Source organism: Hibiscus syriacus, unplaced genomic scaffold (assembly GCF_006381635.1).
Source record: "Hibiscus syriacus cultivar Baekdansim isolate YM2019G1 unplaced genomic scaffold, ASM638163v2 tig00110324_pilon, whole genome shotgun sequence".
Lineage (NCBI taxonomy): Eukaryota > Viridiplantae > Streptophyta > Magnoliopsida > Malvales > Malvaceae > Hibiscus > Hibiscus syriacus.
Window position 1 is genome coordinate 169,316 of NW_024062682.1, and position 12,589 is coordinate 181,904.

Consider the following 12,589-nt stretch of genomic DNA (forward strand, 5'->3'; position numbering starts at 1 on the left):
TTGTGTGATCAAAAGATTCTGGTGGGATATTATCCATTGCCTCTTGTTCTACTACACGGTGAGAAGAACTCCCACTCCAATGCCTTCTTGGTTTCTCGGGTTTACCAAATTTTTTGTATACTCTATAAATTGTCGTCTTTCTCTGATCGTTGTTAAGAACAGCTTTCCATGTTCCCAAAAATAATTAAGGTAATCCGAACTCTTGAAGTCAAAGTCATCCGCTTGTATGGGAGTGAGAGTTGGCAAGTATGAACCCTTGTTGTTCCAATGATTGATATGGTTGACATGCCTCATCGACCAATCCTCACCGACCCTACCCCGCCCATCTAATCGATGGAGAGCATCATGATTCTCTCGAATGACTGGAATATGTTGGTGGAAGCCGTACTGCCTCAACACTCTATCGGCAAATTGGAACTCCACAAACATGAAATGGATCAATGGTGTAACAACACATCAATATTGACAACCCTCCCATACATGTTGCGGTACGCACGACATAATTTCTTGATCATTGTACGACCTCCAAATAAACTATAAAACAAAATTATATAGTTATTATTTAATTAAATAATTATAAAAATCTACAAAATAAATTAACAACAATATTATAATATAAACATAATAAAAAAATAAATTTGCTAATTAATTTTATATATACCTCGACTTTGCATTTGATGTCAATATTAAACCTAAACTCTTTCACATTATTGTGCGCCAATCCCGTTCTTTCTATTTTATGTCTCAATTTGTATATCATTCAAAATAAAATTCTGTAATTATTTTTCATTTACAAAATATTCTTTATTTAATTTAAGATAAAATATTATTACCTTTCGGCAAGAGGAAAGTCAACTGCAGTTCGGCTAATCGGTGTTAACCATGGAATTCTGTACCACGCCCACGATTGTAATAACATCGTGCATCCACCGATTTCAGTTGTATACGCATCGTTTACAAGTAATGACGCCTTGCACATCTCGCGATACAAGAACGCCAAAATTGCTGATCCCCAGCTATACTGACGGGTCATAAAGAAGTTCTCTAAAAACGGAAGATATTGTATATGGACAAGATTACTGGATTTATCCAGCATCAAGATTCCGCCGATCAACCGTAATATATATGCTCGAGTTGTATATATAATGTCTTGCTCACTACAATCAGGATCGAGCTTAAACTCATTTGCCAACCAGGATAATCTCAGTCGTGACCCTTTTGCTATATCTTTGTCTGGTACCTTCCCAAGGTAACGCTCACATATTGCAAACACGTCAAGATCAGTATTTCCCACAACTGACATTCCATTTGTAGGAACTTCGAGTTGTAAAGCCACATCCTCCAAAGTGATCGTACATTCACCACATGGAAGATGAAAAGTATGAGTTTCTGGTCTCCACCGTTCAATTAATGCACTTATCAAACCGGGGATCAACCGAAATTCTCTTACAAAAGCAACATCATAAAAACCAACTATTTTCAAATTATCAACAATACGTTGATCTGGCATCTCACAGTTGATAAGTCGAGGACGAAGGACTCGTTGTTCGTCATCCTGCAATTTGTTAATCCATGTAATTAGAATTAATTCATCGTTCTCAAATAAAAAAATAAGTCGATCATATTACCAATTCTCCCAAATGACTCGAAATATGTCGACCATCTAGCCTCAAAAGAATATTTTCTTCTGCCATGTTTCAACAAATCTAGACAAAAAAATTTAAATATTACAATCAAATATTAAGTTGTTTTTTTTTCAAATAACATGTTATCTAATTTAATAAAAAAAAAATAAACTTCAAAGATAAATTTCAAATAATTAACTATTTGGTTCTCAATATTTTCAAACTTTGCAATATAATCCCTAAATTTATAAATTCTATCAAATTGAACCAATTATGCATACTAATACTAAATTCCAGCATAGTATACCAACTTTTAATAATTTACATCTTATTCCTTAAACTCCACAAAGTTTGCAAAACAGTCACTATAACTTGACAATGTTCCAAAATGATCCAAAGCTTATTTCAAATTATGTAACAACATATAAATCATTATTTTAAACTATGTAATGTAATAACATATAATCACAACATATAATCACTAAACCTTAAAAACAAGAAGAAAATTAGATCTATGGCTTGAGTTTAAATTACCTCAATTTTTTTACTACGATGATGATTCTCTCGCTCTTTTTGCTTCTGATATCCTTCCTCTCACTCTCTTTGCTTGTGTTATCTCACAATGAAGAAAGACACCGAGCCGAGCACTCTTATAAAGATGTTTCGAACTTTTGTGCATGCATTATTATGAAGAAGACTTCGAGACATCCCCTCCCATGTGAAGAAAACGCTGAGTATTCCACCCCAAATTGTGAAGAAGACGCCAAGTAATCACATGCATTCTGCTAATCCCGACATCCATGCCCCATGCATCTTTATCATCTCACCCCGTGAATTCCCTGCTCACCACGTGAATTCCCTTTTGCGTGCATGATTTATTTTTGTATAAATAAATATAGATCATGTAACCTTTCTTAATGTTTAGTGCTACTTTATAAAATTAATGTTTTTATATAATAAATGTATGCATTTGTTTAATGTTAATCCTGGGCCATAATACTTTTGCTTTTGCATAAATTTATAAAATGTACATTTTATATAAATTTTTCTTTGGCATTATGCTAATTAGATTACTTTGATTAATTTTTGACACTTGATTATTGGTGTTCAAACTAACTCACTCATAAGCCGGAAAGCTTTCACGTTGGACCCTATAACCCATTATCTTCCCTTGCTTTCCTCGTTTTGCTCCAAAATCTATGGCTGCCAACGAGATCTCCATGTTTGAATGCAACAAGCATGGAAACCAAAGGAAGACGCCGAGAGATCAGATGAGCATGGAAAATAATTTGAAGACGCCGAAACCTCTATGTTTGAATGCAAATTGTGTTGAAGACGCCTAAAGATCTGATTTTGCATGCAATTGTATTGAAGACGCCTAGATCTCCCTCGAACGAATGAACCAACCTGAAGACGCCGAGAAATCTGCTAAAGACGCCGAGAGATCCATGTTCCTATGTCAATTGCCCCATTTGAGGAAATAATGACATTACAACATTATTTTGGGAAATAATATATTCCCCATACATTATCGTGGCAATTTTGCCTATCCACACAAGCATGATTTCATTATTATTATTATTATTATTTTCTTTTTTTAAAGAGAAAAATCTTTTACACTATTTCGATTATTCTGGAAAAGAAAACTGAAAATAATTTGCTTTTAGAAAATAAAGCGTATGTCTATTATCGTTTTATGTTTAAAAGATGAAAAAGTTTATCAACTGAATTCATTATCAATTATTAAGAGTTTTTTATTTTTGAGAAATAAGAAAGAGGGCATTTAAATTAATTTTATTTATAAAAAAATATGCCATGAAAGGTAGAGAAGGGGGGCATGAAAATGCTATTTAAACTCATGAGTTTGAGATTTTTTTAAGGGTTGATTTGATGTAAAGTTTTCAATAAAATAGAATAGTCATTTTCAGAATATTTTGTGGTTGAAATGTGAATTGTAAGGTTATGATTTACTAACAAACAAAGAAGGCCCCAAGGTTAAACTCATGGTGTACATAGAAAATAAAAATATATATATATACTATTGTCGTTAATATTGCGTGAGAGTTTTTTTTAAAGAATTTAAATATAATTTTATTTTTTTCTTAATTAAATAGTATATTTATGGTTCAACATTATTTATTATCACTGCTTGTTCATAGAGGTCGTAATTGGGTCATTCATATTAGGTTAAGATCGAGTCATTTCGATTCTAGGCTATTTCGGTTTAGATTCGGTTTTGGTCGAATTGGATCTAGTTGAGTTGAGTTCAATATATGAAAATTCAGTCTTGGTCGGGTCAAAATCGAATCGGTTGATTTTCGGGTCAGGTTAATATCAAACCAGTTGGCTTCATGTCCGGTCTATATCATATCGATTAGTTTCGGTCAGAGTCAACCTTTAGATTTTCGGGTCAATTCAGATCGGTTTTAATTCAAATCAACCTTTAGATTTCTAGATCAGCCGTTGTTTCTCTTTATCATCATAACTTTCAATGTTGCTATTTAGTACTCATAATTCGAGAATTTTACATGAATATATATTGTCACGTTTCAAATTCAGAGCTAAAAGTTTCATTTTTAATCAATTAAATTAATGAATTTTTAAAATTAATAATTTTATGTGAATATATATTATCACAGTTTAATTTCAAAGCTAGAAGTTATTTCATTATATATATAAAAATGGTCTTTTAACTGAGGAAATATTATATTGAACCATTAAATTATTTCTAGAACTGATAGTTAACTAGTAGTATAATAAAAAGTGAGAATAAAACATATATCATTTCACTATTTTATTAATACTAAAAATAGATAATAATAATAATAATAATAAACTATTCATTCACTTATACTCAATTATCGGGTTAAAATCGGGTTGTAGTTTGATTTGGATCGGACATAGGTAAACTAAATTCGGGTTGCAGTCCAACTAAAATTTGAGTTGGATTCAGTTCAATTAAGTTTTGGATTAATTTTTTATCATGTTTGAATTTATATCGAGTCTCAAATCAAGTAAATCAATTTGAATAATTGAATATATATCAAATTTACCAGATCTATTTGTTTCGTTTAATTTGTGTTCATGTTAATATATATAAATATTATAGGCGTATTAAATTATTATCTAATCCATTTTCTTCAGAACAATATATATATATATAACGTTCATTTAAATGATTACATCAATATTAGTTTAATTTTAAAAAATGATAATATATGTTATGATATAATTTGTATTCTATTTAATTTTTTTATCATTGTTAATATTTTATTTCACAAAATACTATACTTTTCGACAATTATCTTACTTGTTTTGTAAGTATTTAGGTACAAAATGATTTAGGTGCAATGAGATCTAATTCAGGGTTGTAAATAATTAAATACTTACAAACTAAAGTGTTGTTTATTTTTGAAGAGGTAAAAGGTCTGCAGTTTACGGACCACATCTGCAGACATTTGCAGTTTACGGACCACATCTGCAGACATCTGCAGCAGAAGATGTGGACCAAAAGTCTGCAGTCTGCAAGAAGAATACTGTTTGTTTTTTAATGTCTGCATACTGCTAAAATAAACTGAAATATAAAATAAACTGATTTTTTAAAATTAAAAGAGTTTTGCAATACTGAAATTTAAATAATTTTATTTTTATAATACTTAAATTTAAATAATCCATACAACTACAATAATATGTTTTTTAAAATAAATCAATTCATATTTTAAAATAAATCAATCCATAATTTAAAATAAATCAATCCATATTTTAAAATAAAATTTTCTATATTTTAAAATAAATCAATTCATATTTTAAAATAAATCAATCCATATTTTAAAATAAAATTTTTCATATTTTAAAATAAATCAATCAATATTTTAAAATAAATCAATCTATATTTTAAAATAAATCAATCTATATTTTAAAATAAATCAATTCATATTTTAAAATAAATTTTCCATATTTTAAAATAATTTTTTTTCATATTTTAAAATAAATCAATCCATATTTTAAAATAAATCAATCCATATTTTAAAATAAATAAATCTATATTTTAAAATAAATTTTAAAATAAATTTAAATAATTTTAATTTTCCCGCAGACCTTTAAAGACCTTTGAAGACATAAAACCATGTCTGTACCAAGAAGAGCTCGTGCAGACGTTTGAAGAGTTTCTGTCTTCTAAAAAACAAATGGTCTGCGAAGCCTAATGTCTGCGCGTGGTCTGGCGCAGACATAAGAAGTTTGAAGAGGTTGCACAATGAAAACAAACTAAGCCTAAGTATAATTTTGTATGGTAGTCTAATTTAAAATTAAAAATAGTAATTTAATCGAAAATATTAAAAACATATAATATTTTAAGTTATACTCTACTTAAAATATTATAAATTTTATTACATTTTAAATTACATAATCATGTTTTTTTAATCTTAAATTAAGCTACTTAGACTTCCCCAAGCAACAAGGTTAAAATTTGCAAGCTGGTTTTATGGGAAACTGCGCTGGATTGGGTGTGGCACGTCATTTAAACGGTGTCGGTGGTGGATTCGGTGGTAACATAGATCCCAATGTACAACTGTCGAAACCACCACTCCAGCCTCATGATTTGTGTGCCCAGATCAAGAACATAACTTTTTTATTCCGCATCTGCATCACATTATAATTATTATATAATCCAAGTACATACCAAAATTTAAATAAATATAACAATATATCAAATTTTAAATTTAACTATAATACATAAAAATACCTAAATGCAACAAACTACAGATCTAGTAATCAATTAATGGTGTTCCTTTGTCCAGAGATTCTGATATAATTTATCCATAAAAATGTCAATAGTTTCATATTCTTAACAAGGTTGTTATTTGTTAAGGGTTTTGCTGTTATAGTTTTAGCCCATATAAAGCAAATCGAGAGCTTATTATATGTTTTGTTTTAATATTTTACTAATTTATTTAGTAAGTCTAATGACATTAGTCTTAATGTATGTGATAAGTGTATAGGATTCCAAACAATGACAAACACTTTAAAAGACAGATTTACCTAAATTTCATGTTTTAGTTGTGCTAAAGCTGTCATTGTTAGAAGTAGGATTGACCTTTGATTTTTTGTTATAATCAATGGAATTTCTTTAAACGGAGGGACGTGTGAAGAGATCACAGCTATTGATACTAAAATCTAAAATTTAATTAATAAATACTGTAAAAGTAATTCTGAATTTATCTATTGAGCAACGTTTAGAAACTATTACATTTAATTAGGAATACGTAAATTTGAATATTTTTAAACATGTAATATATTTTATCTATTGAGCAACGTTTAGAAAGTATTACATTTAATTGAGGTGTCATTCATCACATAACTATCTTCTCACTCTTATTTTGGTCATTAAGGTTTAAAAATTTTCAATTTAATACTCAATTTTCAAATTACTCATGTAATAATCACTCTAGTTTATTTTATTAATATTTGTGACATTACATTTTATTATTATTTTATTGATATATAATTAAAATATAAATAAATAAATTTAAAATTATACCATAATCTCAAAATCACAAGCCCCTCACGATATCATTCTTACCGACCTCTCCAATCCGCCCCTTCCTTTTTAATTTTAATCATATATTAATAAAAAAATATTTAAAAGATATCACATCATAAAAATATTAATAAAATTACTTAGAGTGATTGAAATAAGAATAATTAAATGTTAAGTGATTAAATTAAAAAATTAAACTTCAATGACCAAAATAGGAGTGAGAATATAGTTGAGTGATAAATGATGTAATTTACCCATAAAAATGACATGCATATCTGTTAATTTTTTAATGGTGAGATATCAGAATAAAACATAAACTAAACGTTGGTTATGGTTTTGAAAAAATAAAGCTTAGGTACCAAAACAAAATAAAAATAATAGTTTAGATATTAAACGTGTAGTTTATTCTAAATTAAAAGATGATAAATATGTTAATTATTTGACATATTTAATATATATAATATAGTTATTAATTATTCATTGGTCTAATGATTTGTTATATAATAGACATAATTTCACCTGTAAATACCAACCCAATATAGTTGAAGTCCTTAGGCGGCTTTCACCACCAATCCCCGACTGTTACGTATTCGGCTTTCCTATCCTTTTATACCTCTCTCCTTTATTTCTAAATAAAATTAATTTATATTAATTTAATAAACCATTAATTTTCTATTAATAAATTCAATTTAATAAAACTAATTAATTAAAAACTAAAAGAGGTGAGAATTTTTTTTAAAAAATAAAATAAAATATCTTGTCTGATAACTTTGAGAGTCAAATATGTTATTTTATCCTGAAAAATTACTTTATCTTTATCATTTGAGTCATTGACTTTGTAGACAATGAAATTGCTTTATTAAAAATATACTAGCATATAATGAATTAAAAATAAGAAATTAATCTTAAAATATTAGTGGGTAATCAATAAATATTTTTAAATTTCCAACTAAATTAAAATCCAATTAATTCATGATACCAACTTATTCATAAATTTCATATAAAACATAAAATTATTAAATAAAAATTCTAAAGAAAAATATCTTTATAGTGCCTATTAAAAATTATTATGTAACCAATTTGAATTGGTGTTAGTAACATCAAAATCGATAATAAACTTTTGTAATATATAGTTTATTATTGTTAATCATCCCTATATTCATAAGCTCCATTATTTTTTTTCAAACTAAATAGCATCACCAAAACAGAGTATTAGTTGGTCAGTCAACGACTAAACCAAACAAAAAATAGTTGTTGGATACAACTAAATATCTCATAATTCTCATTCCATGTCAAATTTTTTAGTAGAAATTATATTTTCAAGAAATGATTCTCATATTTTTGGATATACAAACACATACGTATGTATAGCAATGTTTGATTTCAATAGTTTTGCGAAATTATCAACAATTTCACTCGATTTCCCTTCATAATAATAGAAAAATCTCATAAAATAATCAAACAACAAAAGATATAATTTCTGATGCTACCATATACTGAACATTTTACAAGCAAATTATCAACAATTTCAACTCGACTTCCCTTTAGAAACTCATTGATTTTATGTATAAATCCAGGTTATGGAGTTAACATTTCTGAATAACGAGTTCTCAAACTTAATTCTCCTTAAAAAGGAATCAATTTAATGTCTCTAAGATATATGATCATCAAGCTACATATATGACTGTCACTGGCAAACAATCAATTAAAAGCTTCCTCGCACGGCTCTCGCCTTTGCCAGTCTCCGCTTCATTGGCGCTGCCTTAGTCTCAATCTATTTCCCCATTTTCCCCGGAGACGAAACCTGTATAGTGGCTATTCTTGGCATGCCACCAGTTGTCATTGCTCCGCTATGAACAGTATCCTGGTGAGCCCGCATAGTGCAATTAAGGAATCCGCAATTTTCAAGGGTTTAACATCTTTGTTGGTCCACGGCACAATGCAACAAATAGAAACTATTCGATACGATTTTGCCCCCTTTCTTTACCAACAATTCGACAACTTCAGGTTTTCGCATTTACAAGAATCAACATTGAAAATTTCAGCACGATGCAACAAATATCATAATTCATTTATAATATAATTGCATATTCGATACGAATAATTATTTAATTATTTTCGTATAATATAATCGTTTCTAATATATATTTATAACATCCGGACTTTGAAGCTTTAGAGGATGGAAACTTTTATTCTCACATCATAATTTATTCAGTCTCCTATAATACATCACACAATACTAATATCAAACAGAAAATAAGATTCTTTTTTCTTTTTCACAAAGTCAAAGTATATGAAAAGATAAAATTTTGGCAAGCCTTCACATTCATCCCATGCAATGCACCTGCATTGCATTACAAAAACAATTAAATTTATATTAGAAAATGTAATCAAAATTGTTTTATCCAATACTTTTTTTCACTTGTCTATGTGATTGCAGTAGACACATTCTTAGATCAATTTAAATCAATACACAATTTTAAAATCAATTTTTTTATTTACTACTATTTAATTATTTTTACTGTAAAAAAGACATTAATTACTAATTGAATTGAACTTCAGATGCTTAATTAATAGTCTAAATTAGAATCGGCTGATATTCTCTATTTTCCCGTCTACCTACATTTGCTAGATCTTAGGAAATGCCCGGAATTTCAACTTAGATAAAATCAGAAAATCTAATAAATCAACATAGATCTAAGGCCATCAAGATTTCAACGGACCATAAATATCCATTTTAAAGGGAAATGTTAAAAAAATTAATCAATACCGAGACGACATTATGGAAGATCTAATCACTATCACTGCTGCTGCTGCTTTCGTGGCCATCTTCGTGCTTCTTCTTCTCCTTCTTCTTCTTCTTCTTCTCGCCCTCGTGACCATGTTCCTTACTTCCATCGCCATGGATCTTGTCCTTGATCTTATCCACTATGCCTTCCTTGTGCTGCTCACCCTTGCCGTGTCCGTGATCGGCATCTCCCTTGTGCTCGGCGCCGCCGTGGCCATGGCCTGCATCGTGATGAGCCTCTCCCTTGTGCTTCTGTTCCTCTTTCTTGTCTCCTCCCATGTGGAGGGCTTCACCAATCTTGTGCATGATTCCCGACATTTTTGGATTACTCTCCTATAGTTTTTCGAGAGTTTGTTTGGAATTTGAGTGTGAAAAACTTTGAAGAATTTGGTTTGTATTTATAGGCAAATTGAGGAAGGTTGGTTCCTCGTCAGTGGCGCTAGAAAATTAATTAGTAATTAACTTCTCTCTTCATTATTGAAGATTATCCGCGTCTCCAGCTCAAATTACTTTAATACCCCTTTCGTGTATCTAACGTGTTGCCGGTTTGTCATTTGCCACGTTTTATTATTATTATTATATGGTCCAACGTGTGAAAATAATCCTGTGATGGTTTGACATGTAAGTTCTTTACATGGTAAACTATTTTAGTTTTAATCATTCCTTTATAATTTTGAATCAAAATATAAGAATAAATAAATATGATTTTGTTTTATTTATAAAATATTTCAAAAATTAAATTAGATTAAATCAATTTTTTAATATAGATTCGTGTTAGGATCTTCGATTGTACCAAAATATTTAGTGTTTGATTTAGAAATTTACTTTAGCGTATCTATATAATTAGATTGCTTTAAGGACTTACTTTAATGTGTATATTCATATATGAATATTATTCAAAACGTTTCTTATTCAGTAATTTATTTAATTATCTTTTCATATAATAAAATTGTAATAATATATATAGATACACCCAAATTGGAACATTAGAAAAACCAAAATTTTATTCTCATGTATCATATTTCATTCATAGCATGCCAAAATACATCACACGATACTAATATTATACAAATATGTTTTTTTCTTTTCTTTTTCCGCAAAGTAAAAGCATATGATAAGCCATATTTTCATCCCATGAACCTGCAACACATACACAAAAGTTATATCAGAAGATGGAATCAAAAGATTTCGCACATTATTTTTCAGTAAAAATATAATTACACTTAAAAATATATTCTTAAATTTTTTAAAATTTAAAATTCACTGAATTATTTTACTGTATTTTTTTTCTCTTTCTACATTTGCTAGATCCAAGGAAATGACCGAAATATTATATGAAGATAATTTCAAAATTCAGTAAAAAAAATAATATTTTCCTATTATGAATCAAAAAATAATTACCCTATACTATAAGGAGAGGAATTCTGAGACGATAGCGAACGTCTAATCACTGTCGCTGCTGCTGCCGTCACGACCACCTTCATGCTTCTTCTTCTCCTTCTTCTTATTTTCGCCCTCCTGACCATGTTCCGTAGTTCCGTCGCCATGTATCTTGTCCTTAATCTTATCCATTAAGCCTTCTTTGTGCTGCTCGCCATGGGCATGGCCGTGACCGGCCTCTCCCATGTACGTGGCTCCAGTCATGCCTGTTCCTGTGCCTGTGCCATAACCATGGCCGGTCTCTCCCTTGTATTCGGTACCGGTCATGGCAGTACCACCGGTCATACCCGTGCCATAACCGTGACCATGGCCAGCATCATAATGTCCTTCTTCCTTGCGCTCATAGGCTTGGCCATGGCCTCCATCAGGGTGACCTTCTCCAAGGTGCTTTTCTTCCTCTTTCTTTTGATCACCTCCCATGATCTTGTTCATGATTCCCGACATTGTTGGAACTTGGTTTGTTTGTTTAATAAACTTCGATTCCTCGATTGCTTTGAATATGAGTGTGAAAAATATTCAAGATTTTGGTTCCTATTTATAGGCAAATTAAGGCAAGGTGGGTGGGGGTTCAGTGTATCAGTGGCGCTAGAAAGATAATCATCTCTTCGTTATAGAAGATTATCATCGTCTAGAATTCAAATTACCTTCGTACCCTTTTCTCGTCTCGAGGAAATTGTGGGCCTTCCTTCTGCAACGTATTTATTTTTGGAAATTATGGTTTATTTGAATTTATCAAATATTTAAAATAATACATTATTAAAAATAATAATATTAGTTTAATGGTTAAATATATGAATAGGTGTCAAGTGTTGGCAAATTTTGAGTCGCTGGAACTTCCAACGTCCAAATCTATGTTACATCGTGCTCGGTATGTGTGTCATCCACTATATTAACTTTGATTTATTTTAGTTATTTTGCGAGTCTTGAGACTTTGACGTATTAATTAATTTTAATCATTGTGATTTATATATATTAATGAAATAAAATAAATTTATCAATTATGAGTGATTTATTCCTTCTAACTTAAATGGAGAAACGTTCGTGATCAATAACAAAACAATGATTATAGATTGATGTTTGAAAAAAAATGATTATAAAAGAGAAAATAGATGATCAATCTAATATAGAAAGACAATTTCATTTTTTAATCTTAATTGGAGTTTTTGTAATGATACTTAATGTATTAGAGTGATAATG

At 29.5% G+C, this 12,589-nt stretch overlaps 2 protein-coding genes across 6 annotated transcripts; both read right to left on the reverse strand.

Moving 5' to 3' along the window:
• Positions 1-2,174: 2,174 nt before the first annotated feature.
• LOC120117918 (protein SRC1-like) lies at positions 2,175-11,948 on the reverse strand. 4 transcript variants are annotated; one of them, XM_039138086.1, is made up of 3 exons: positions 11,846-11,948; positions 9,944-10,282; positions 2,175-2,186 (listed from the first exon to the last, which is right to left on the reverse strand). In XM_039138086.1, the coding sequence occupies exon 2, from the start codon at positions 10,268-10,270 to the stop codon at positions 9,956-9,958; it is 315 nt and encodes a 104-aa protein (XP_038994017.1). In that variant the 5' UTR covers positions 10,271-10,282; positions 11,846-11,948; the 3' UTR covers positions 2,175-2,186; positions 9,944-9,955. The 4 variants fall into 4 exon arrangements, with proteins under 4 accessions (XP_038994017.1, XP_038994018.1, XP_038994015.1 ...); XM_039138087.1 differs by lacking the exon at positions 2,175-2,186 and adding an exon at positions 2,427-2,438 and having other exon boundaries at positions 9,935-10,282; XM_039138084.1 differs by lacking the exon at positions 2,175-2,186 and adding an exon at positions 9,336-9,505 and having other exon boundaries at positions 9,937-10,282.
• Positions 10,931-11,839, reverse strand: LOC120117917 (protein SRC1-like). 2 transcript variants are annotated; one of them, XM_039138083.1, is made up of 2 exons: positions 11,361-11,839; positions 10,931-11,092 (listed from the first exon to the last, which is right to left on the reverse strand). In XM_039138083.1, the coding sequence occupies exon 1, from the start codon at positions 11,834-11,836 to the stop codon at positions 11,396-11,398; it is 441 nt and encodes a 146-aa protein (XP_038994014.1). In that variant the 5' UTR covers positions 11,837-11,839; the 3' UTR covers positions 10,931-11,092; positions 11,361-11,395. The 2 variants fall into 2 exon arrangements, with proteins under 2 accessions (XP_038994014.1, XP_038994013.1); XM_039138082.1 differs by having other exon boundaries at positions 11,354-11,839.
• Positions 11,949-12,589: the final 641 nt, after the last annotated feature.

Coding starts and splice junctions, on each gene's coding strand:
- LOC120117918 (XM_039138086.1), bottom strand. CDS start 10,270: ATGTCGGGAATCATGCACAAGATTGGTGAAGCCCTCCACATGGGAGGA.
- LOC120117917 (XM_039138083.1), bottom strand. CDS start 11,836: ATGTCGGGAATCATGAACAAGATCATGGGAGGTGATCAAAAGAAAGAG.